Raw genomic sequence first — 23,897 nt, 5'->3', positions numbered from 1 at the left:
ATGCTCCTCTAGAACAAGGATGGGGAACCTTTTTTCTGCTGAGGCCCATTTGGATATTTATAACAGCATTCATAGTCATACATAGTCAAACCTTTAACTAATTTATACCTAAAAAGCTCCTAGATTTGTTGAATTCCAAGACCCACTGGCCTTGGAAGCACCAGACCAAATGATTTTGCCAGCCTAATATGGCCAGACATTCCCACCCCTGCTCTAGAAAATCTGTAAAAATCACCATAAGGTTTCCCTGACCAAGGCCACAGGCATCTGTTTTATCTCTCTGAATTCTTAAAGGGATTGAGAGAAAAGTGCTCTCCTCAGCAGCCATAGCTGTGTGACCTTGGGCAAGTCACTTAACCCTGATTGCCTCACATCCAGGGCCATCTCCAGTCATCCTGATTCATATCTGGCCACTGGACCCAGGTGGCTCTGGAGGAAAGAATGAGAATGGTGAATTAGGCCCCCTACTCAGATCCAATATGTTTACTTGTCATGGTTTCACCTCCCTGATATGGTCTTCTTCAAAAATGAAGAATCAACATCAACATATGTAGCTCATTTGATCCTTACAACAATCCCATGAGAAAGATGTCATTGTTATCCCCTTTTTATAGATGAGGAAACCAAGATACAAAAGGATTAAATTATTTGTCAAGGGTAACACAACTAGTAAGTCTCTGAATTCAGATTTGAATTCAGGTCTTTCCAACTCCTTTGTTCTGCATGGGGTGGTGTGTGTGTGTGTGTGTGTGTGTGTGTGTGTGTGTGTGTGTGTAGACAGACATATATGACTCCCAAACTTCCCCCGTTCCACCTTTGTCTCATCAGTTGAGGCTTTACAAAACATCAAAAAACTCCTCTTGAAGAAACTCAAGGCCTCGCTCCTGGGAAATGTCCCATCAGCATCTTTAGACCCATAGTCTGAGCAAGTATGAGGAGGGTCCTAAACCCTGAGCTGGAGATGAAGGCCAAGTTTGGGAGCCTCATGAGGAGCCATCTATTGCCTCATGTGACATCCCTTCCACAATATGGCACAAGAACAATCTATAGTGAATTGAGAAAGGGAGATTCTGGCTTAGGGCAGACCAAATGCAGGTGTCCAGTGGGCTGCCTCTGGAGGAGTGAAGGCTCGTGGCCATGTGGATAGAGGAGAAGGACTCCTCTGTGGGGGGTGACAAGACAGTCTTTCTTGTATGGACCCTGTGACCCACCACGGTAGTGATGTGTGTGCAAAGGAAGAGGCAGGCAGGAGGAAGACTATGGTGCCATTGAGCCTTGGAGACTATCACCAATAGTGAATTCACAAGAATGTGGGGAGGAGGGAAAGCATTGTTGGGTTTCCCCGCTTCCCTTTATCTCCATTTATTTAGTCAAGGTCAGTGCTGAATCCAGGGACCAAAAAGCAGCAAACCTGGCCTCAGAGAGTTGGCATTCTGCTGGCAGTGCCAAGGACCAAGACATACCATAGAGGCAGACATGAGAGACCTAGCAGGTCCAGGAGAGAGAGAGATAAACCATTAACAGGGAGAAATAAGAGAAACCCTCAGGCAGCAAGTGGCCCTCTCCAACAGAGCTTTGGGAGAAGCTGGGGAGCCTGGGAAGGCAAGTTATTTGCCTTTCTGCTCTTCAGTCATTTCAATTGGGTCCTACTCTGTGTGCCCAATTGGGATTTTGCTAGCAGAGATGCTACAGTGGTTTGACAACTCCTTCTCTAAATTATTTTATAGACGAGGAAACTGAGGCAAACAGATGAAGTGACTTGCCCAGGGCCACATAGGTAGAAAGTAGAGTAGGTCTTTGTGACTCCATGTCTTGACCTCTATCCAAAGGCTTATCATCTTTATGACTTATGTCACATATGGAAAATGGGGGTAGTTATACTCTTCTGCTCTGAGGACTGTTCTAAGGTTCAACTAAGAGTATCTGAGAAAATTCTGTGGAAAATGTAATCCTAGATAGTTATTACCTTTGAGTCTGCTCTGGTGTCTGCAAAGGGTATTTCCATATGTAGACAGGAGAAATAGGAGGAAGGAGGTTGAAGGATGTTTGAAAGGTACTTTGGGACAAACATATCCAGGATGCCAGGGCCATTCACCAGAAATGCTTCTCAAAGCCAATATTGAAAGTCTGAGGAGGGGCCAGATGATGGTGAAGGGTTGGCTGGCAGGGTAGCTCCTTGGTGGTTTAGGCTTGTCACTGATCCCCACTTCCTGAGTCCAGTATCCAGTAGCAAAACACCTAAATGAGAATGATTAGGGGGACTTCAAATCAATTGACTAATGGATCCTTCACAGGTGATTTTTGTTTCCAGGCTAATTAACCATTAAGTTATTTAAGCAAAATAATTTTAATCCCCCAATTAACTGTTAAGACTGGGGAGCAGCCCTTGACAAAGCACAGGACAGTCCCCCATTCAGCAAACCCTTATCTGTGTGCCCATTGATGCTCACCCTGGGAGTGCCCAGAGAACACTCACACTGACTCATTAAGACAAGAGATTGATGAAGTCCAATTGAATTCTTCCATTGATGAGCCTGAACAAGCTTCAGTAAAATGTAGGCAAAGTGAAGGTCAGCATCATGGATGGAAGAATTGAGTGGCATCTAAGGGAGGGGGCAGTGCTTCCTTGTCCTTCTGCCCCAGGGAGCACCCCTGGACCCAGACTGACAGGGTCCCTGCCAGCAGAAAGCCCACCCAGCCAGAGCAGGAACCCCAGGGCAGCCTGGGTGACTCAGGGTGCAACCTGCCCGGTAATTCTTGGAGTTGATGTCTTAGGGCATGGGGAGGGGCTCTGTGTGTGTGTGTTGGGGGAGGCTGGGGGGACAGCAGGAAATGATGTCTCTAAAAGGGGAAAAATCTCTTTATTTGGTGTGTTTTCCTTTGCTGGCAGACCAGAGCAAAGGTTCTGTGAACATTTAAAAGATGACAAAGGTGAAGAATCCCAGAAGCGGTTTATCTTGAAGCGAGCTAACTCTAGTATTGATAAAGAAGACAATCAGGTTGGTTCTCCAGTGGGAGGGAGAGTGGCTAAGCGTGTGCTGTGGGGGCAGGGGGGCTGTCTGCTGCTCCCCTGGTGTTTCCTCTGGCTGCCTCTGCCCCCATCCAGACCCCTGCTGCCGGGCCTGGCCCTCCCTGCCTTGCCCTGCCCTCTGATGCTGGCACTGGTGCTGCATGGGGGGGGTGGCTTGGCGCTGCTCCGGCTGCATGGGGGGAGCTTGGGGGGCGTCCACGCGATCCCCCAGTCGCAGCCTGGGGAGATAGATGTCTGTGTAACTCTGGCAGTCATTCCACTCCTACAGCTTGGTCCAGTGGCCTTCAGCACCAAATGAACAGGCTCAGCAGTACGCCCGAGGGTCACCCGGGATAGCCGGAAAGAGCCAACCTTGCCATGGTGAGGCCAGGTGGATTTTGAAACCCTTCTCCCCTAAGTCTCCACCAAAAGAGGCAGTGCCATAGTTGAGCCACCCTCCCCCGTCGCTGTCAGTTCTTGGCTTGTTTGCATGAACCGGGCCAGAGCCCACTCTGTGCCTCCTTGCTTGTGACCCAGTAACAGGGCGTGTTCGTGGGCAAGGCAACGTGTGGGGACTGGGCAAGACTGGCCAAGCCAGGCCACTCTGACCGGGGTGTCCTGGAGACCCTACAGAGTGAGTGGGGGGTTGGGAGCAAGGGAAAATAAGGCAAAGAGTCATTGGAGAAGAGAATGCAACACCAGGGGAGATGACACCTCACTTCTCAAGTCACCCAAATGGAGTTTGCAAGGAAATGATTTTGGCCTTCCCAGAGACATCTCAACTCATCCTCCCACTGAGAGATTTCAGGAAGGCATCCCAAACTATTCAGTGAACTTCTGACTCAGAATTTTAATAAGGACTCATTTTCCTTGTCTTCCCCCATTTCTTTTATCTTTTTTACCCAGCCATATCATATCATGGTTCAGATAATGTTGGCTATGAAGATAGCACCCTACAAAAAGCAGGTGCTTTGTCAGTGTATGCTGAATGAATGAATGAATGAATGGATTGATGGTTGGATGGATGGATGGATGGGAGGGTGGGTGGATGAAAGCCGAAGGAGTTATCTAGTCAGGGAAGCCAAAACTAGAGAAGAGCTCTGAGGAACCCAGCTAAGGCACTGACCAGCGACTCTTCAGCTGAACTCTTTGGGAACCACTAGAGAAGATGGGGGCCCATAGCTAAAAGTCAATAAAGATCTCAATATAGTTGGGAGTCTCTTAAGCTTCTGGGAAGGTGATGGAGTAGGAGATTGGAGTCATCTCTACTCCTCAGCATTCTTATTTCCTCATCCCATTTCATCAATCATTAAGTTGACCCCTAGGCCCCCCAAGGGGATTCCCAACTCCTTTCCTTAGTGGGACTTAGATAACGATAAGTCTGCCCCCCTGTGAGCCCAAAGACCACCTGGGCTGACACTGGGCTGACCTCTCTCTCCCCCTATACAAACATGCCCACACACAGCTCCCATCAACCCATTCTGACTCTCCACTGACAGTGACTTCACGGCTGCCGTTCTCGGCTCTGCTTGGGTAACCCTCCTGATTTTTCTTTCTGTTCAGCAAAACAGAATTCATCCATTTAGAGATGACAGACGAAGTAAATCAATTGAAGAGAGAGAAGAGGAGTATCAGAGAGTGAGGGAGAGAATATTTGCACAAGATGTGAGTAGTTGTTTTAATTGCCTCTTCAGCACCCTAATGGTCTCAGCAACAGACTAGTAGCCTTCTCTGAGATGGAGCCTAGAGTCCTTCCCTGGCTGTGGGGCTGGACTGCCCGGCTGCCATGCCAGAGAAGGAAGGAAGCAAGGAGAGTGGAGTCAGGGGCATCAGGTGGAGCTGTAGGGGGTGAGCTGGGTCTTAGGGAAAGGAGAGAATAGTGAAGAGCTAGGCCTGGGTGGGCTCACTGAGTATGTCTGAAGGATGACTCCTAAGGGCCATGAAGACATGGACCTGGAGAGAGAGAGAGAGAGAGAGAGAGAGAGAGAGAGAGAGAGAGAGAGAGAGAGAGAGAGAGAGAGAGAACCCAGAATTAAAAGGTTTAGTAGATCAGAAATTATTTGGGAGGAAAAGCCTCATATTCTAGGGAGTATGTGTGTGTGTGTGTGTGTGTGTGTGTGTGTGTGTGTGTGTGTGTGTGTGTGTGTGAGAGAGAGAGAGAGAGAGAGAGAGAGAGAATATTTTTATTTTGATTCCTTGAAGCCCCAGACATCTGATAGAAAAGGTCAGCAGTGATACCCCTTGCTTGTGATCCACACACATGCCACACCCCTCTTTCACCCAATTCTTACAGAAAGAGGATCTCTAGGACCTGCTCCTGAGAGAAACCTTAGGGGAAACTAGTACAACCTCTCTATTTTACAAATCAGGAAATTAAGGCTGAGACTCCAGATTTAAAGGTAGCTGGCATCTGCCCTTCCCTATGCAATGAATCATGACCATGGTGTCACCAAATTGTCCAATACCCCTTGAAAGTGTGACCTTGGTTGGCTCCAATCACAGAGAAATAGTGGGTTAACCACCACCCTCCTCAAATATCTCTGAGCCCTCAGAAGGCCTGGCCTGGGAATTCCTCAAGCCAGCAGCTGGTACCTCCCTCCCTCCCTTATCAGTGCTGGGGCCTGTGAGCTCCGTCCTCAAGGACTCAGTCATCCCTAAAGCAGCACCTGAGGTGGGGAGGTTGTCTTGTGCTGGGGTCTGACCATTTTTCACCCAGGGAGTTGGGGGGAGACTTTTAGCTAGAGCCTGCTTTCAGACTGGGACAGCTTCCCCTCCTCTGGCCCTGGGGACCTTTCCATCCGGTTGGGCTGGAGAAGATACTTTGCTGTCACTCCCTAGAAGGACAGCCCTGTCTCCCTGGTTGTCTCAAGCCTTTCTTTGTCTAACTTCCTTTCCCAACTTGGTGGAAACCATTTTTATTTCAAAGTGGGAAGGACTTACTCATGATCCCTTTGGGTCCAAGGTCCAAAAGAAGCTCAGTTGCCTTGGAAAGGAAGGCTGAGGTTAGAGCTCATCCTCAAACCAGGTGAACAAAGTGCCTGTACCATGGGCCTCCATGGGCATTGGCAGCATTCTTCTCTAGGACCATACCAGACTGGTCCATCACTAGTCTGATGTCTAAGATGAGCCAGGAGCCCAAGTGGGTCATGCCCAGTTATAGAGGTCAAACCCTCCAAGCAGACTCCAGGGAGGGCAAGCATCTTTTTCTCTGTCTCCCCCCTCACCTAGAGGGTGAGTGGCCCATCATGAAGTCTTCTACTTTCAAGAAGCAAAGCTCATTATGCAGATGGCAAGCTATTAATAGTTTGACTTTTCATTTCTTTGCCTTCCATCACAAACAGTATATGTATGACATTTAGGAGCATAGAAGAAAAGGCAGCCAACTCATCAGTGCCTCTTGTTGGAAGTGACAGCCCTCCTAGACTCAGAGAGGTGGAAGTGGGAAGGACCCAGAAGCCAGGAAACTCAACCCCTCCATTTGACACATGGGGAAACTGAGTCACTGCAAGGCACTCCAGGGTTCTGGAGGATATGAATTCAAATCCTGATTCCATCATTTACTGCACAAACTCTGTGACCTTATTGGGCTTCAGTTTCTTTATCTGTTGAATCAAACCAGATGTTTTATTAACTCCTTTCTATTTCTGGTCATATGTTCTGCTCTACTCTGCCAAAGCCTCTATTCCAAATGATTCCATGACTAGGCCAAGGGAGCACCAGCAATTCCCACAGCAAATCACTCTGGGGATGTGATTCTGAGTCCATCCCTGGTCTCATTGTGGCACCCGTCCCCTTATTTCTTCCCAATACTGTGGCCCTCTCAGTAGGTGTCCTGTCTCAGTTTATAAGACTGGTTATGCACAAGATACAAGGAGTAGGGAAATGAACAGGAGGGAGCTCCGGGTCTGAGTCAGGAAGACTTGGGGTCAAATTCAGCCTCAGACACTTCCTAGATGAGTACAGGGAGGGAACCTTCATGGAGGTGATGACATCATTGTTAGAGATGGGAGGGGAGAAGCAGGAGCCAAAACCAGAAGGAATTTGTCACGGGTCCCCTCTGGGGACTCCAAAGAGAGAGTCCTCTTTGCTTCTGCAGGGAAGGACTATTAGAGAGGAAGGGGTGTCAGCAAAACTCCCTGATTCACCCCATGCTAGGAGAACCCAAGGCACACCTCTGCTTGTCCCTCTTCCAGACCAAAGGCCTCTTGTTGGACCAGGGGGAAAGGTCCTATTCCTTCTCTCAGGAGACCCTACCTGTCCTAAAGTTGTCCATCGCTGGTCTCCTCTGGCTTCAGTTGGGCTGCTTTAGAGACTGGCCTGGCCCTTGCAAGTCTGTCACTTCAAATCAGTAAATTCTTCCAGTGTGAGAAGCCATGCCATGGCCTGGCAAAGCCATGACCCCTGGCTGCTCCTCACCTAAGGGGAGAGATGTCATGTCAGCAGTAGGGACAGCCGCTACCCAGAAGGATCTTCTGAAGGTGGCTAGCAATGGAGAGCTCTAAGGCAGGCATGGGAGAGGCTTGGCTTGTTGGACAAGGGTGTGACCAGCCACTCTCCTGATAAAACCTCTAGTCTTCCCTTTGTCACGGCGTTAACTCATGAGATTTGAGCAATGATGGGGGATTAGAGAAGAAGGTTTCGCTTTTGTCATGGGATGCTGGCCAGAACACATTCTCAGAGGAGGAAAGTCAGCAATAGGCTGTTTGGTCTGTTTCTCTTCTAGGCAAGTAGAATCCAAAATACTGAGACAAAAAAAAACATTATTTACTACAAATGTTTTTTGCCAATTAAAAAGTATCTTCTCAGTTCATTTGTGTATGGCTGCTGAAGAAAGAGAAAGGGTCCCCAGGGATGCCCCATGTACCATGACCCAGAGTAACTGGGCATCTTCCTTGTGGCCTGGACATCAACTTGAGCAAAACTACACAAGAAAGGGAGCTGGGGCACCTTGGTGCCAGGGTCACTCTAGGAAGGCTTCCCATGCAAAGCCCTGAGCCAAGGACATTCATGTGTCTCCCATCCTGCTCTTTATCAGAGGAAACTTGAGAGGGAGATTTTGGATCATTGGACTATTCATAACTTCCAGACATGGCTCTGCCCATCTTACAAAAAGCCTCATCCCCTATGTACTGGTCATGCCTGATGATGCTTTTGGCCTTTCTTGGATCTAGTACTCAACAGGAGTGCTGAGCCTTGTCTGCTCCAAGCTCTTCTCTCCTTGCTTCTTTTCAAGTAAATGGCCCATTGGCCTTTGCTGGCCAAACTGTCTCTGTTAGCTGTCCCAGTCCCAGTCGGGTGGTGTGGACAAGGAGAATGCATTTATGAGGAGAGGAGAGACTGAGTTCAGTCCTTGGCCACTTTGAGGGGAATTAGAGGGGGTAGAGGCAACACACAGGATGCAAGATGGTGGCAAGCCTGCTCTCCCAATTTCCTTCCCTTCCTCCAGCTACTCTGGACAGCTACTCTGGACAGACTCTTGGTCCTCTTGAGAAAATGGCCCCTGAGGCCCGCTGGTGGCCTCCCATGGCTATTCATTGGCTCCAGTGCAACTGGATTTGATGGCCAGGCTTCTGATTGCATGGCATTTTGTGACCTGGGTTGGACCAGGCTTGCATGCTCTGCCCCAATGACAGCTTTTATTGCATTGGCATGAGTGTGGGGGGGCTTGGAGGGTCACATTTTCTCTAGCAGAGTCCTTTGGCCCATCCCTCCGCTCTGGGCCATGGCAGACTGCGAAGCTGAAAAGGCTCAACCTAATTCCAGTCTGGCCTCAGAAGAAGCCTAGCAACAGGCCTTTGCTCTGGCCCTAACCAGATGCGTTGGCACTTTCTCTCCTTAACAAGAGTTCTTGTTTTTCTAAATCTTCTCAACACAAAGGGGGGAAAGATAGCATTAAAATCCAGCAAGAAGCTGGGAGCTTTCCAGCCGCCAGAACGTCTGACGCCCTGCCTTTTTATTTTTCAGTCAGTTTGCTCCCAGGAAAGCCTTTTTGTGGAAACCAGGTAAAACTGAACTTCCTTTTCTGTGTCTGAAAGAAAGGTGCCATCTCGTGTGTTGTGTATATACATGTATGTGCTTGGATACACGCATGGAGACCCCTATATGCATGGCTATACATGCATATATGGGGGGTGTAGCTGTCTGGATTTCCCAGTGCATATGTCCCAAAATGGCTCATTTCTAAGGAAAAGTTCTCCTAGACACTTCCAAGTGCCCCAGGGTCTCATTCTCTCACTTGCTAGGGTTCAAACCCACTGCTTCCTTTGGGCCTGAGGCTTAATGAGGAGACTCAATAATCTCTTCATTGATTTGGTTCAGGGGCCCCTCACAGCAAGCACCACTACCATCTCCCCCAGCCCCTTTATGGCTCTGATCCTGGATTCTCATGACCGTGTCCAGACTAGCAGCAACTGCTGCTATGAGAAGGAGAAAAGGAACAGTCCCATGCTGGGACACTTCCATCCTAACACACACATGAATCTAGAGGGTCGGTCACTGATTGGGAAGTGGGGGTGTGGGGCTAGGAGGAAAGAGGAAAGAATTTCGGTGACTCAAAGAAAGTCCCTGAAATGCCTGGGGCATCAGCACTGTCCCCCTCCCTGTGGCTTTGTGTGATTTACTATTGCTACTTGGAAGTGGGGGGGACGGGGAGATAGAGCAAACACGAGTGGGCTGTCACAAGATCTCCGTTGACTGAAGCACACTACTTTCAGGAGGAGGCAAGTCCCCGGGACCCAGTTTACATCAGGAATTATCTCCCTAAACCAATGAAATGATCGGGCTTCCTCCCAGTTCAGGTCCCTGTCTCCATCAGACTTGACTCTGGACTCCCCCAATACCTTGCTTCTCTCTGACCTCAGTCCTCCCCTCTGTAGAAGGGAAGAAGGACAGATGGTGTCTGGGGGTCTTTCTAGCTCTGATCCTGCATGTGACCTCAGACAAGCCCCAACACTGTCCTAGGCCTCAGTCTCCTCATTTGTCAAAGGAGGGAGCTGGACTAGATGGTCTCTGAGGTTCCTTTGATTCTTCTCTTCTGTCATCTTCCTGTTATGCCATAAGGATCAGTGTTTGCAATGGTGGCCCTGCAGATCCTCAGAGAGAGTCAAGAGTTCTCATCTATAAAATGGGTAGGGTTTCACTGGAGGACCTCAAAGTCTTTTCTCACCCCTGTTTTTATCACATTCTTCTCCGTATTCTTGACAGTTTGTCCTGTGGCATCAAGGAGCTATTGCTCTAGTTACTCAGATCCCCTTGCTTCCTAAGCATTCTGGTTAGTGAGCTCAGTGGGCACCCCCTGGTGATTGTGCTGGGTGGCATGTGGGCTGAGCTTGCCCACAGACAGATGCCAGTCATCCCTTCTCCTGCCATGAAGACTGATCTTCAGAAAGACTTCTGCCTAGCCAAGGCAAGTTCATTTCTAGTGAGCTCAGGAGAGTCTTCCCTTTTGGGAAGGCAAACCTGGCTAAACCGTAGGACATTCACATCACCAAGGTGCCAACAGGCATCAAATCTGCCTATGTGGATCTAGACATCCACTTGCACAACCATGATCTGCTCTTTGGAGCAAGGCTAGGAAAAGCTGGCATGGATGAAATACTGGGGGGGGGGGGTTTCCACAGTGCTCTCCAACACCCCTCCTCAGCGCCTTACAACTCCTGAGGGAGAGAGGCTGCTGTCACTCTCCTTTTACAGTGGTGGACATTGAGGCTTCTGTGGGTTACCACTAGTCAGCATCACAAGGGCCATAGGATCCTCTCTCTTCCCCACCTCCTTCCAATGTCCCTGCTCATACACAAAGACACATGTAGACTCCTTCAACATGGGTAGAGAGTTCTGAGGAGATTGGGTGGGCCTGGGGCCTCTTGTGACAATGCCTAATGCAAGAAGGGCTGGACATGGTCGGGAGGGAGGAGACCCTGCCTGCAGCTTGGGAAAGAAGTGAGTGAGGGGATGTCTCCAGGGGAGTCATTTCCTTCCCAAAGTGAGAGAGTGGCTCTGGATTCCCAGGCATATACCCACACACACACTCACACGAACCATTCACACATGTATGATCCACATACACATGCACCAACACACATATTTGGTCCATACATACAGTCATTGCACATTGTATCCATTTACACACATGCACACATGTCCTTTCACATCCACGCATCCATGCATGACCATGTCCTGATCTCAGCACTGATAATATAGTCAAGTGACTCAGCATGCCAGAGTTGGAAAGTGCCTCATGGGCAATCATAATTGCCCAACCAAGTCTGGAAAAGGCATCTATCTGTTGGACATACATGAATATGCATGTAGCTATGTGTATATGCATGTGTGCCTAGGGCATACATGCATGTGGGGGGAGTCTTCCGCCCTTTGCCCTTGTGCAGCCCTTGTCCTCCCTGGGCAACAGGAGCACCAGCTCCTGTTGCTCACCAGAGTAGATGCCTGCCCCCTGGGAGAACTCTCATTGGGGCAGAGAGTTGAGAGCCCATGCGTGTCCACTAACTAGAACCTCAAGAACCCTCAGACTTGGTTCCACCCCAATCATTCTTCTCTTCCAGTAGGCTTTTGGAGGACAGTAGCCTATGCAAGGAAATCCATAAGAAAAGGCAGCAGTTTAGGTTGGTATGGTTTCATTTTTCAATTCACTTTCCAATTGGGTGCCCCTGGGTCCATGTGCTAAAACTTAAGTAGGGGATGAAGGAGGATGGGACAGTGGGGGAAGGGTGTCAGGGTCCTTTAAGAGATAACAGGGCACTGCAGGGGTCTGGTCTTGAACAGCAAGGTTAACTGAGTCTGAAAAGTGATCTCATATCATTTAGGGCCGTGCACCCTCATTGTTTGCTTTTAGGAAACCAAAGCTCTAGGCAGCTTAGGGACATGCTGGTGCACAGTGTGGGGGCAGATCTTGGTTGAGCCCTATTGACTGATTTCACATTTTCAGGGACAGAAAAATAGGAAAATGAGAACCTTCTCTTTTTTCTTCCACCCAAAGTAGTCATTGAGTGCAGTGGAGTCAGAGCATGGCCATCTCTGATGGCCCCATCTCACGGATGTTGTCACCCCATACGCTTTCTGTGAGGTAGTGGGGGCCAGAGTCAGATGTTCCATCCCACCAGGGAGGAAGGAGGAAGACTGCCCAACTGGCCATCAGAGGAGCCCAAGGCTTGCACTAGGTACTCCCCACCCCAAGTTGGTAAAATCTCCTAGGCCAAGTTCTCCAAGATAAATGGAGTCTCAGGGAGCAGAGCAGATACCTAAAGTAGACTTGGGGCCTGTCTACAGAGACCCCAAAGACACAGAAAGCTCCATCCTCCCCAAAGAAGATTTGGAAAAACCTCAACTTGCTCATTTGGGTCGGAGCCCTTGGCTTGACCAGTTGGCTACATTCTGGCTATATTAAACTGATCTATCTTCTGTATGAATGTTTATAGAGGACTCACCTCCATGGGCTTGGGTGTGGAGCAATCTTAGGACTTGGGGATTGAATTCCATACCCCTCTCCCATGTCTGGACAGGTCTTTGGCTCAAGCCCCCAGCACAGCTGGCCCACACAGGGCAGGGTCGGGAATCAGAGAGGATGCCTCGAATTCTCAGAGATCTTCAGAGCATATGTCCATAGTTCAAATGGCGGCTGTTGCAGAAATTGGATGCCCGCAGCTGCTGTCCCTTAAAATACAGTGCAAACCAAGAGATGTATGCCCAAGCAGACCTGGAAATTGAATAGCCACCAAGGCCCTTGTCTGGTAGGGGACAGAGAGGCGTGGGGAGTTGATCCCCTTGGCAGCTGAAAGGCATTAGTGATGTCTGGCATTTCTGTATATAGGAATCTATTTTTGAGACTGACCCAGTGGATGATGTTAAAGCAGAGTCTATCTTCTTGGTTTGCTGGCCCAGCCCAGGGGTGGTCCCTTCCTGCCCTTCATCTGGAGTCCCAAAGGCTATCTGGAGGAATCTGACTCTCTGGGTTCCAGTTGTCCTTTCCCTTAGGTCCAGAGACCAGCTCCCCTGTGGCTTTGGTGTCTACACCTCCCCCTCACTATTCCCCCTGCTTTAGTTCATGCACATAGATATTGCCTTCATAAAATGGTTGGACCCAAAGAGATCCCTTACCTCAGCCTGGTCTAGCCTCCCTTTTGCAAACAAGCAATAGACATGGTAGATGTAACAGTTTGTTCAGAGGTTGCCCATTGGCTGTGCCAGTGGAAGACATGAGGGCTGTCTATGGACCAAAGTTAGCCAGTGTGAATGTGGCGCTCTGTAGCTGAATCCTCAGAGGTATAGATACAACAAAGAGAGCAAGAACTGATCTGAAGTCTAATGTGGGGGGATTCTGCTTCTTCATTTGGGAATGGTGGGGGGGAGATGGAGAGGAAGCCTGAACAGGGTGATCCTAAGTGCTGGAAGAGGAAGAGGATGCCCCTGTTCAGGCTTCCATCCTGAAAGGATGGACCTGGAAGGACCTGAGAGTAGCTCTTCAGCAGGGTCTTGGGCACTCTGAGCCCCTCCCCACCTGTGCTACAGAAGCTTCCTCACAGGAGACTTGCAAAGAGATCCAGGGCACAGGAGAAGGGGCCACTCACTCTGGGGTGAGCAGACCAAAGTAAATTGCCAATTGCCAAGCTGGTGCTTTCCTGGGGCTCATGAGATAAAGAGGAAGAAGGGATCTTGGGGGTTTCTGCCCTCTAGGTCCATCCCTGGGGCTTCTCCAAGGGCCTGGCTGTGGTGCCAACTATGCTTCTGTCTCTGCTAAGAGATACACACAAAATTCATTTCTTCTCTAAGCTAGGCAGGTATGGGAAAGATTGCAGGTTAGATCGGTACTAGGAGACTGGAGAGTCTTCAGGGATTTGGTCCCATAGACTTCTGGGATTCAGGATTGAGAACACTCTTAGACCATATCCAAGATCCTCCTGAGAATACCAGGAAGATGCTGGCCACAGTTCTTGGTGCCCCCCCCCCATTGCCTCAAACTAAAAGGGAGGGAGACTGCTGTATTTGTAAAGCTTTGGGAAAACAGCTCTGGGGGCTCAGCTGATACTTGATCACAACAGTATCATTGGGAGACAGCTTTAGGCTTCTCTGTATGATTTCATTTGCAGAAAGGGGAAAGAGCATTGAAAAATATTTATTTACTTTTCCAAAAACCTGTAGAGACAGTTTTTAACAATCCTTTTTTTGGTAAGGTTTTAAATTCCACATTTTGTACCCTTTCTGCCTTGCATCCCCCCTCCCCTAGACAGAGAGGAATCTTATATAGATTATACCTCTATGATCACCCTAAACATATTTACAAATTAATCATGTTGTAAAGGAAGAATCGGAATAAAAAAGAAAAGGCACAAAACAAATTTTAAAAATTGAAAATAATCAGCTTTGGTCTGCAGTCAGATTCCATAGCTCCTTTTCTGGATGTGGATGGTATTTTCCTTCACAAATCTGAAAAGTGTTTTTCAAAGGGTCAAATGCAAACTATTCCTTACTTTCTGGGTCCTATTTTCATTCTCCTTCTTAGTGATATTAATTATTTCTATTACTTATTATTCTTACTACCAGCATTGTCCATAGCAAGCAGGTGTTCTGCCCACACCACACTTTAGAGTCCTCAGCCCTATCTATAAAGTAGAGAATAAGACTCACAGTTGGGCTAAACTGTGAGCTATTCTGAGGTCAAGTTTTGCTCTTTTTCTAAACTTAATTTTTCCTCATTGTCTCTCTTGACCTTTAAACCCAAAAGGAGAAATATTTTCACCTCTAGAACAAGAGACCACCATGCTTCCCCTTCCTTCCCATTCTTATCTGGCTGCAAATCTCCCCCAAGTAGAGCCAGCAAAAATGGAAACCACTCCTCATGCAAATCCCCCTCCCAGGCCCCAGGCCCAGGATCTTGGTTCCTCTCTGAGCAGACCCTTACAGAGAACCAGAGCCTTTTGACTACTGGGGCTTGGGAGCCCTAGTGAGTCACCTCCCTCCAGGTGGCTGTCTCAATTTCAAAGTCATTATTTCACCCACAGAGATGGCTATTCCTCTTAATTTCCTTGGAAAGTGTCATGCATTCAGGCTGTTTCCATCATTATTGTCATTGTCAATGATGTTGCTTTTGAACCCAAAGCCTTTTCCACAAGCAGAGGGTGAAATAGTTCCTCCTTCAGCTCCAGAAGGTCAAATGAGCAAATCAAAGATTTCTCCCCTTATCAATAGCCAAGTAAACTTGGAATGTATGGGTCTCTTCCTGGGTGCACACCCTGCCTTTCCCCCCCCACACACACACACAGAGGAGAAGCAAGATGGCCCTAGGAGAGCCACTGCCACCCAAGGCCCACCCTCCTTAGCCTGCTTATCAAAGGTCACAGGCGAAGATGAATCTTGTTCATGGGGGGTCCCCCTGGAGTGAGACCTCCTGCTACCCCATTTCACCCAGAATTGGCCTATTTGTCTATTGGTCATTACTAAGGGAAAACAGACCCTCCAATCCAATCCAAAAAAGGGAGATGTGATATGCCGTAAGCTTCCAGGTATTTCTCCTTCTGGGGAAGAGGGTCAGCTTTGTTCTGTGAGGTGTCCTTCATGTGTCTTGTACCTGTGATCATTCCCACACTTTCAGTTACTGTGGCACATAGAGAGGTGTATGAATTGGTGTCTGGGGGGACACATGTGTGTTCTCCTGTGTGTGTGTACACAACTGTTTTTTAAAGGAGGGATTTCAGGCCATAAGGACTTCCTGGGCCATCCTCTGCCTCCTGGAGTTATCACTTTGTTTCTTGTGCCCCTGTCCCTGGTGGGGCTTCAGGGGGAATCGAGATGGGTCAGGGAAGATGTCAGGGAGTCGTCAAAGCAGCACCGAAAATGAGTTGAGATGGCCTGACTCCCCAAGGCCGTGGAGCAGCACAGACTCAGACAGCTCTAGCCGCAACCTCAAGCCAGCCATCACCAAGACCGCCAGCTTTGGGGGCATCACGGTGCTGACCAGGGGCGACAGCTCATCCAGTGCTAGGAGTACCGGCAAACTGTCCAAAGCAGGTAGGTTGGATTGTCCTTTTACTCAGTGGGACTGACATGGCACTGTCAGACCTATGGGGCTAGGGTTAGGGACCTCCTGAGACCTCACCCACCTATCCCAAAACACAGATACTATGGACAGGAACAATCTATTCTTCCCCTACTATAATGCCAAATATTTTCATATTTATCCTTGGTCCACAAAGGAAAAGAGAAAAACGTAGGAATATGGTTTGCAGAAACAGGTCAGGGTTCAAATGCCTATGAGCATGACCCTTCTACTTCTCATTTCCTATACCCTTAAAGGCAAGGATGAACATAAACCCTCAAATCTTCCCAGGGCTTTAAACCAATGTCTCCCTTTTTCTTTTTAAGTTCTCCATAAATAAGCATAAGAGATAGGGTAGGGAATTAAGAGTGAGAGGTCAGTGATAAACCCTGAGTTTGGAGGGGAAAGACACCCTGCCAAGGATAGTAAACATGAGTTAGGGATGAGTGGTGGGGAAGCTATGAGTTGAAGGTATGTATAGCATAGGTCCTTGCACAGCCCACTAAGGGCGTCCTTGATTGAGAGTGTTCTAGTGGATACCACTAATGAATGCAATATTATTAGGCAGCACATCCTCGCTCTCTACTGGCCTGCAGTTAATTAGTCTGTGGAAAGGCAGGTACCTCTTTACCTCATCTATGCCATTTCATCTTTTATAATTAGCAAACTCATCATGTTTGACAAAATGTGTTTTTCCATGGATCACCATAAAATAACACTGGGATCCTTCTCCATGGGTCATCAACAGAAATTCCCTTCATTCAGAGAGCTCAGTCTTGTGCCATATTGTCATTTGCAGTAGAGGGCTGGAATTCCCTTGTGGAGTCCTTGAACTCATGGAAACTAATGTAAGCCAACACACTCAAGGATGACAAGTCTTGCAGATTGGGGGAAGAGTGTAATGGGGGACCTGTCACACTCAGAAAGGTTAATGAGTTTTAAACCTCATTAAAGTATCCAAATGAAGCACATTAAATGGTGTGCTTTGAAGAACCCAACACAGCCAAAGAGCTCTTCAGAATTATGAATTCATGTGCCTTCCCCCACTTCAGCCCTCCCTTCCCCATTTCTCAAATAGAGCTTCTTGGCACATGTGAGGTGCCTCCAGAAGTCACTGTGACACGCGTGATGCGTGGAGGCTGCGTGTGCTGGGAGGGATCATTAGGAGCCCTAAGTGCTCCGGCGGGATAGAGAGAGAGATAGATATATTTTTAAATCTAAGTGTTTCATCTCAAGAGCTTGTCAAGGTGCAAGCAATAAAAGGATTTTTCTTTTTTTTTTCAAGAGAGAGCAAGATAGTTTGTCAAAACAAATTCCCATTCTCTTCCAATGGCTCACGAGGCAAAGCCATCAGTCTTGCTACAGAAACCCTGGGAAATCAGAAATGGAAAGCAAATGTATTGTTGCCAGAGCTATATGGTCTCCTTCATTGACTCAGACCACCCTCTCACTTTCAGCCCCACGTTCATCTCTGAAAGAGTCATATTCTTTATTTGGGCTCCAGACCCTCACTGATCTCTAGTTGAAGCTACGTTGAAGTTAGGAAGGCTGAGGCCATATCCCTCCCTGGTTCCAAGGTCCCAGCCCACTTCATTAAAGGAATCTAAAGATTTGGCTCTTTCTCCCATATTTTTCCTGAAATAAGTTTATTTCTTTGTTTTGGGTGTGTGTGTGTGTGTGTGTGGGTGTGGGTGGGTGTGGGTGTGGGTGTGGGTGTAGGAGAGAGAGAGAGAGAGAGAGAGTCTATGGGATGAGGGTCTGATGTCCACTCTTACCCTGTAGTCTACCATCTTGGATTTGACCCTTTTCCCTTTCAGCCCAATTCTTTTAAATCTGAAAATATGTGTGTGCAAATGTACCACTCCATCCCTGAGGATCAGTCACCTACATTCCTCATTGGCATAAGTTCTCAGATTCCGCACCTAAATAGCTTGGCAATCACCATTTTCCCTTAGGATGTCAACTCCATGATGATAAAATATGTGACTATTTTGCCAAAGCAATTTTCATAAATTCACAGAATATTCTGCAGTACAGGTAGCTGCCATAGCTCTTTTTTTTTTTTGGTTTTTGCAAGGCAATGGGGTTAAATGATTTGCCCAAGTCACATAGCTAGGTAGTTATTAAGTGTCTGAGGCCAGATTTGAACTCAGGTCCTCCTGACTCCAGGGCTGATGCTCTATCCACTGTGCTTAGCTCTTGTCACACTCTTAAGGGACAATACTTACTTGAGCCCAGACAATCCATATCCTTTGTTTACCTTGTATTCCCCACAAGCACCATCAATGTCTCTAGCTTATCCATGACTCCTTGTCCCTCTGGCCCCCACTGGGGCAGGCTAGAGGGACATTCCTTTTTTTAAATTTTTTTTAATTTTTTAGATTTTTCAAGGCAATGGGGTTAAGTGGCTTGCCCAAGGCTACACAGCTAGGTAATTATTAAGTGTCTGAGGCCAGATTTGAACCCAGGTATTCCTGACTCCAAGGCCCATGCTCTATTCACTGCACCTCCTAGTCACCCCCATAGAGGGACATTCCTTGATCCTTATCTTCAGACCCAGTCAATGATTATTAAATTATGGTTCATCATTGTAAGAAGCAATGAACAGAGGAAGAACATTGAATTGCATATGATTCTTCTCCAACAAGATTCCCAAAGACCAATATCCCCAGTGTCATCATTCTTCTCTCCTTCTCTTACCCACCTGCCTGAGTGCAGGAAGCCTTCTCCCAAGTCTTCCCTTCTGCCTTCTTGCCAGTGCCAAGTCAAAGTGATAATTCTGTTCATAGAGAACTTTTCATTGTCCTTGAAAAAGATCCTCTTTTCCTCAGGAGATCTTTTCTGACAAGAGGAGATGGCAGCTATGATAATGTTTATGACCTTGAACCATCTGTCTAGTACGTTTGGTCAGTCTGATTCCTGAGCTCAAAGGACACTTCTACCTCCTCCCCTCCAACTGACTGGGGTATCACTTGTCTCTTCTCCTAGAAAGTGGTCCCAGACTACAGACATGGCAAGGGTCAATCTAAAGGCTTCTGAGAAGTTTACTGTCTGTTCTGGAAAATCCACTCATAGACAACACAAGTCAACAACATGAAACTATCCATCCTGATGGCAGCAGAAAAACATGACTCACAGCCTGTTGGCTGTGATCACAGCCTCAGTGATCATCTAGCATACTGAAACAAGAACCAAAAGTCTTTCAACAATATTGTTTGACAAGGGACCCTTCAGTCTTCCCTTGATGGCCTTCAGTGAGGCCTGAAGGAATGGCACTAAATGAGCTATGGGCTGCAATGATGGGAGAAGTTGGAATTCCCTCATTGCCCCCATGGTAATGTCTTAGGTTCAGTCACATGCTCAGGTTTAGGGTACCTTGGCTATATCATAACCTAGATGTCAATATTCATCTTAGTTGGGAAGGCCTTGTGAGCAACACTGTCAATAGCTTTGCCACTATCAGGCATACAAAGTGGTATCATCTTGGCCTGGAAGAGAGCAATCCTACTAAAACAAGTCATTATTGTAGTCTAGTATGCTGTGGTCTGTATGGCCACACTGGTTTTTAATGATCTCTGCTTCTCTTTCTAAATGGTCTGATCATTCTTTTCATAATGTTTTATTATAGTAATAACTCTCTCATGTGATTAAAGCAAATACTCTTTTTTTCAACAGTCCAACTCAAAGCCTATCCATGTCACCCCCTGTTTTGTTTTTCAAATTCCATTCAACAAATAGAAAACATTTTTGTCTAGATTTTTTAGTTAATTGTATCACTGTAAAATCTATATAGAGTTTTCATTGTTCTGTCATTTCAGTCATGTCAACCTCCTCCTGACAGCATTTGGGTTTTCTTGACCAAAATCCTGGAGTGGTTGGCCATTTCCTTCTCCAGGGGAGCATCTATTTTCTTTTTCTTTTTAATTTTTTTTATTAAAGTTTTTATTTATTTTGAGTTTTACAATTTTTCCCCCTAATCTTACTTCCCTCTCCCCCAGAAGGCAGTCTGTTAGCCTTTCCATTGTTTCCATGTTGTACATTGATCCAAATTGAATGTGATGAGAGAGAAATCATATCCTTAAGGAAGAAACAGAAAGTATAAGAGATCACAAGATCAGACAATAAGATATCAGGGTTTTTTTCTAAATTAAAGGCAATAGTCCTTGGTCTTTGTTCAAACTCCACATTTCTTTCTCTGGATACAGAAGGGATTCTGCATTGCAGATGGCCCCAAATTGTCCCTGATTGTTGCACCGATGGAATGAGCAAGTCCATCAAGGTTGATCATCGCCCCCATGTTGCTGTTAGGGTATATAGTGTCTTCTGGTTCTGCTCATCTCACTGAGCATCAGTTCATGCAAATCCCTCCAGGCTTCCCTGAATTCCCATCCCTCCTGGTTTCTAATAGAACAATAGCATTCCATGACATACATAGACCGCAGTTTGTTAAGTCATTCCCCAATTGAAGGACATTTACTTGATTTCCAATTCTTTGCCACCACAAACAGGGCTGCTATGAATATTTTTGTACAAGGGATGTTTTTATCCTTTTTTCATCATCTCTTCAGGGTATAGACCCAGCAGTGTATTGCTGGATCAAAGGAGATGCACATTTTTGTTGCCCTTTGGACGTAGCTCCAAAGTTCTCTCTAGAAAGGTTGGATGAATTCATAGCTCCACCAACAATGTATTAGTGTCCCAGATTTCCCACAACCCTTCCAACAATGATCATTATCCTTTCTGGTCATATTGGCCAGTCTGAGAGATATGAGGTGGTACCTTGGAGATGGAGCATCTATTTTCAGAACTCCACCATAACCTGTCCATATCTGGGAACCCAAGTGGTATAGCTCATAGTTTCATTAAGCTACACAAGGTCCCTCCCCCCAATATAAGGCAGTTAGCTAGGTGGTTTGTTGTTGAGTCATTTTTCAGTAGTGTTGGACTCTTTGTGACTCCATTTGGGGGTTGTTAGCAGAGATACTGGAGTGGTTTAGCATTTCCTTCTCCAGTACATTTTACAGATGAAGAACTGAGGCCAACAGGGTGAAGTGACTGGCTCAGGGACATGCAACTAGGAAATGTCTGAGGCTAGATTTGAACTAAGGAGTTGAGTCTTTCTGACTCCAGGCCTGGCACTCTATTCACTGAACTAGCTAGATGCATCAGAGCACCACCTAGGAGATTCTGCTTTTCCTTTTCTAATACTTTTACCAAAGACAGCTAGATGTATAGATCACTCAGCTGTATTTTTAGACATAAAAAAGTAGGCCTGTAGGTCAGTGGTTGCTAATGTTCCCTCACACTCTCCCAGCCTTTTGAATGGTATTATTTTCTGCTCTTGAGTCATATGACTATGCTACTGAGTGGTATGATACAGTGAATACTCTCTTGGTTTCAGAAAACCTTATTCAAATTCTTCCTTAGACACTTGCTCGCTGTACCAGCAAGTCCTTAGGAATAATCTATGAAGTCATGGACTTCAAAATCATTGACAATGTGGAACCAAGGTTGGGCCTGGTGCTTTGAACTTATTAAGGGAACCTGGGTTCTCACTTACTCTTTGCTCAGTTGGGTTGGGTTTTAGTTTATTGTTGCCCAGTTTTTTATCCTTACCACTTAAAAGTTTATTCTCTTGGGGCAGGTGGGTGGTGCAGTGGATAGAGCCCCGTCCCTGGAGACAGGAGGACCTGAATTCCAATCCAGCCTCAGACACTTAATACTTACCTAGCTGTGTGACCTCAGGCAAGTCACTTAATCCCAATTGCCTTGCATAAAAAAAAAAAAGGACCTGCAAAAAAAAGTTTATTCCTTTGGCAGGGAAAGTAGAAGTAAAGTATCACAATTCCCCCTTATTGCCTGAGCTTTGGTCCTTTGTCTTCATTGAGAAGCCCTTCCCCCACCACCACCAGAAAACAGCTCTGGATTTGTTTTTAGAATGCATCCCTAACCTCTTCTTATTCTGAACCTGAGGAACCTGTCATAGATTCTACAGGGTCATGCCATTCTTTTGACCTTATTTCCATTTTCTTTTTGAAAATTGGGGTTGGGTTGGAGACACCGTCACATTTCTGGCCATAGCTTAGTGGCTAAGAATGCTTCTATTCTCTCTGTTCTTGGATACATGACCCTAGTCAAACCGCAGGAGAGCTGATGAGGGTGTCAGAGCTGAAGAGGATTTTGGAGACTATTTGATTCTCCCATCTCATCTTGCCTCAGGGACACTGAAGTCCAGAGACAGTGGCTCATTTTGCTGGAGATTAATGGCTAAGACAAGATGGTACAGGAAAGACTGGAACTTGATAAGAATACTGATAATGACAACAGTTAGCATTCAGATGGAGTTTTATAATGGGATCTCATGGGACTCTCACAATCACTTGGGGGGGAGGCACTATTATTATCTCCATTTTACAAAAGAGGAAACTGAGGCAGACACCAGTGAAGTGACTTTCTCAGTTCACATAGCCAGTAGGGAAGAGAATAAACATTGACATGGTACCTCTTAGAGGACAGATCCTGTGCTAAGCACTTCCTTGACCCTCACAACTGTCCTGGAAGGTTAGATGCTGTTATTATCCTCATTTTACAATTGAGGAAACTTAGAGAGAGGCAAAGTGATTTGCCTAAGGTCACACAGCAGTGAGGGTCTGAGGCAGGATATGAACCCAAGCTCCTACGATCACTTTAAAGGGTATAAGGACTTAATGAAAACTAAGTGCAAGCATCAGCAGGAGCTCTGTCCAGTCCAGAACTACGCATCCCCCTTCTCCCCCTCTGCCCTCCCCCACCCACTCCCACTGTAATTGCTTATTGTATTCCTGCCACTGATTTAAACAAAGTCTCCTCTTTCATATACAATACAAGCCCTTCCTTGGATCTTGAAAATAACATTAGCTGCTATCTGCCATGAACTTTAATGGGCACCAAGAAATGCATTATTAAAGATGGAAATCAATTGTCCAAGGTTAATAATTTAACAATTCTCTGGAGCTGCAATCTTGCAACTTATGACATCATCCCCATGTGCAATTACTCTTTGGATACTGGAACTTTTCTCAGACATAAGGTTAAATTTTTAATATGGAGGCCTAAGGCTCCTGCCTGGACAATGACCAAGGCTGCCCCCTTCCCGTTCTCCAGGAAGCCTGTTGGTTGAGTAGCATGGTCAGAAAGACGCACAGGTAGCCCCTCGGGAGTTCTCCCCTCACTCCCCTGATGGGAGCCCCCCTTCTGAGGTCTACCCAGTTATCTCCTCCCTCCCTATGTCCAGCCTGCCCCTTGGCTGATCTCTGCCCCTTGAGGACTCCCTTTCAGTCCTTGGGTTTCCTGCTCTTCCTTTGTGCTCAGAGTCCCAATTGTCAACAGGCTCTGAGTTAGTTCAGTCTGCTGTCTGGTGGGAGAAGCAAGGGAGACAAAGACGAAGAAGATTCTAGCCTTGGTCCTCTGCTCTCTGCAAAGTCAGGTTCCTTATTAGACCAGAATCAATTGAGTGACTGGACCCACCTTGCAAATGATGCTCCTATCTGTAGTGGGCCCTAGAACAGGATGAGGATTTGGGTTCTGGCCTCCTGAAACCAAGACATCCTTCCCAGGAGCATGTTTATAAATGCATGAAAATGCCTATAATGACAAAGGAAACAATGTATTAAAATATGGCTATTAAATTTTTTTAAATAAATCATTTTATAAATAAAGTGGGACAGAGCCCAGGTCCCTAATTTAAGGGATACTGTCATTTAGGGAACTGAATCCCCTAACGTCCTGGAAGCCAGGTCTGAACTGATCTCAGGAGAGAGACTTCTATCCACTCTTGATCTCCTGCCAAGTAGTCTTGGGGAA

At 46.8% G+C, this 23,897-nt stretch overlaps 1 protein-coding gene across 12 annotated transcripts in view; it reads left to right on the top strand.

Annotated features, from left to right (window-relative positions):
- ARPP21 (cAMP regulated phosphoprotein 21) overlaps positions 1-23,897 on the top strand; it is a 100,240-nt gene that overhangs the window by 26,033 nt on the left and 50,310 nt on the right. For 2 of the 12 annotated variants that reach the window (XM_074199320.1, XM_074199319.1), the window contains exons 9-13: positions 2,891-2,999; positions 4,574-4,675; positions 8,975-9,012; positions 11,572-11,628; positions 15,798-16,027. In XM_074199320.1, the coding sequence (XP_074055421.1) occupies positions 2,891-2,999; positions 4,574-4,675; positions 8,975-9,012; positions 11,572-11,628; positions 15,798-16,027 (536 nt within the window). Of the gene's footprint in view, positions 1-2,890; positions 3,000-4,573; positions 4,676-8,974; positions 9,013-11,568; positions 11,629-15,797; positions 16,028-23,897 lie in introns of all 12 variants that reach the window. The other 10 variants (XM_074199318.1, XM_074199317.1, XM_074199323.1 and 7 more) reach the window with 5 other exon arrangements.

The sequence above is a fragment of the Macrotis lagotis genome, chromosome 8 (assembly GCF_037893015.1).
Source record: "Macrotis lagotis isolate mMagLag1 chromosome 8, bilby.v1.9.chrom.fasta, whole genome shotgun sequence".
Lineage (NCBI taxonomy): Eukaryota > Metazoa > Chordata > Mammalia > Peramelemorphia > Peramelidae > Macrotis > Macrotis lagotis.
The sequence above is the reverse complement of the archived record's forward strand: the minus strand, read 5'-3'. Positions and strand labels throughout refer to the sequence as shown.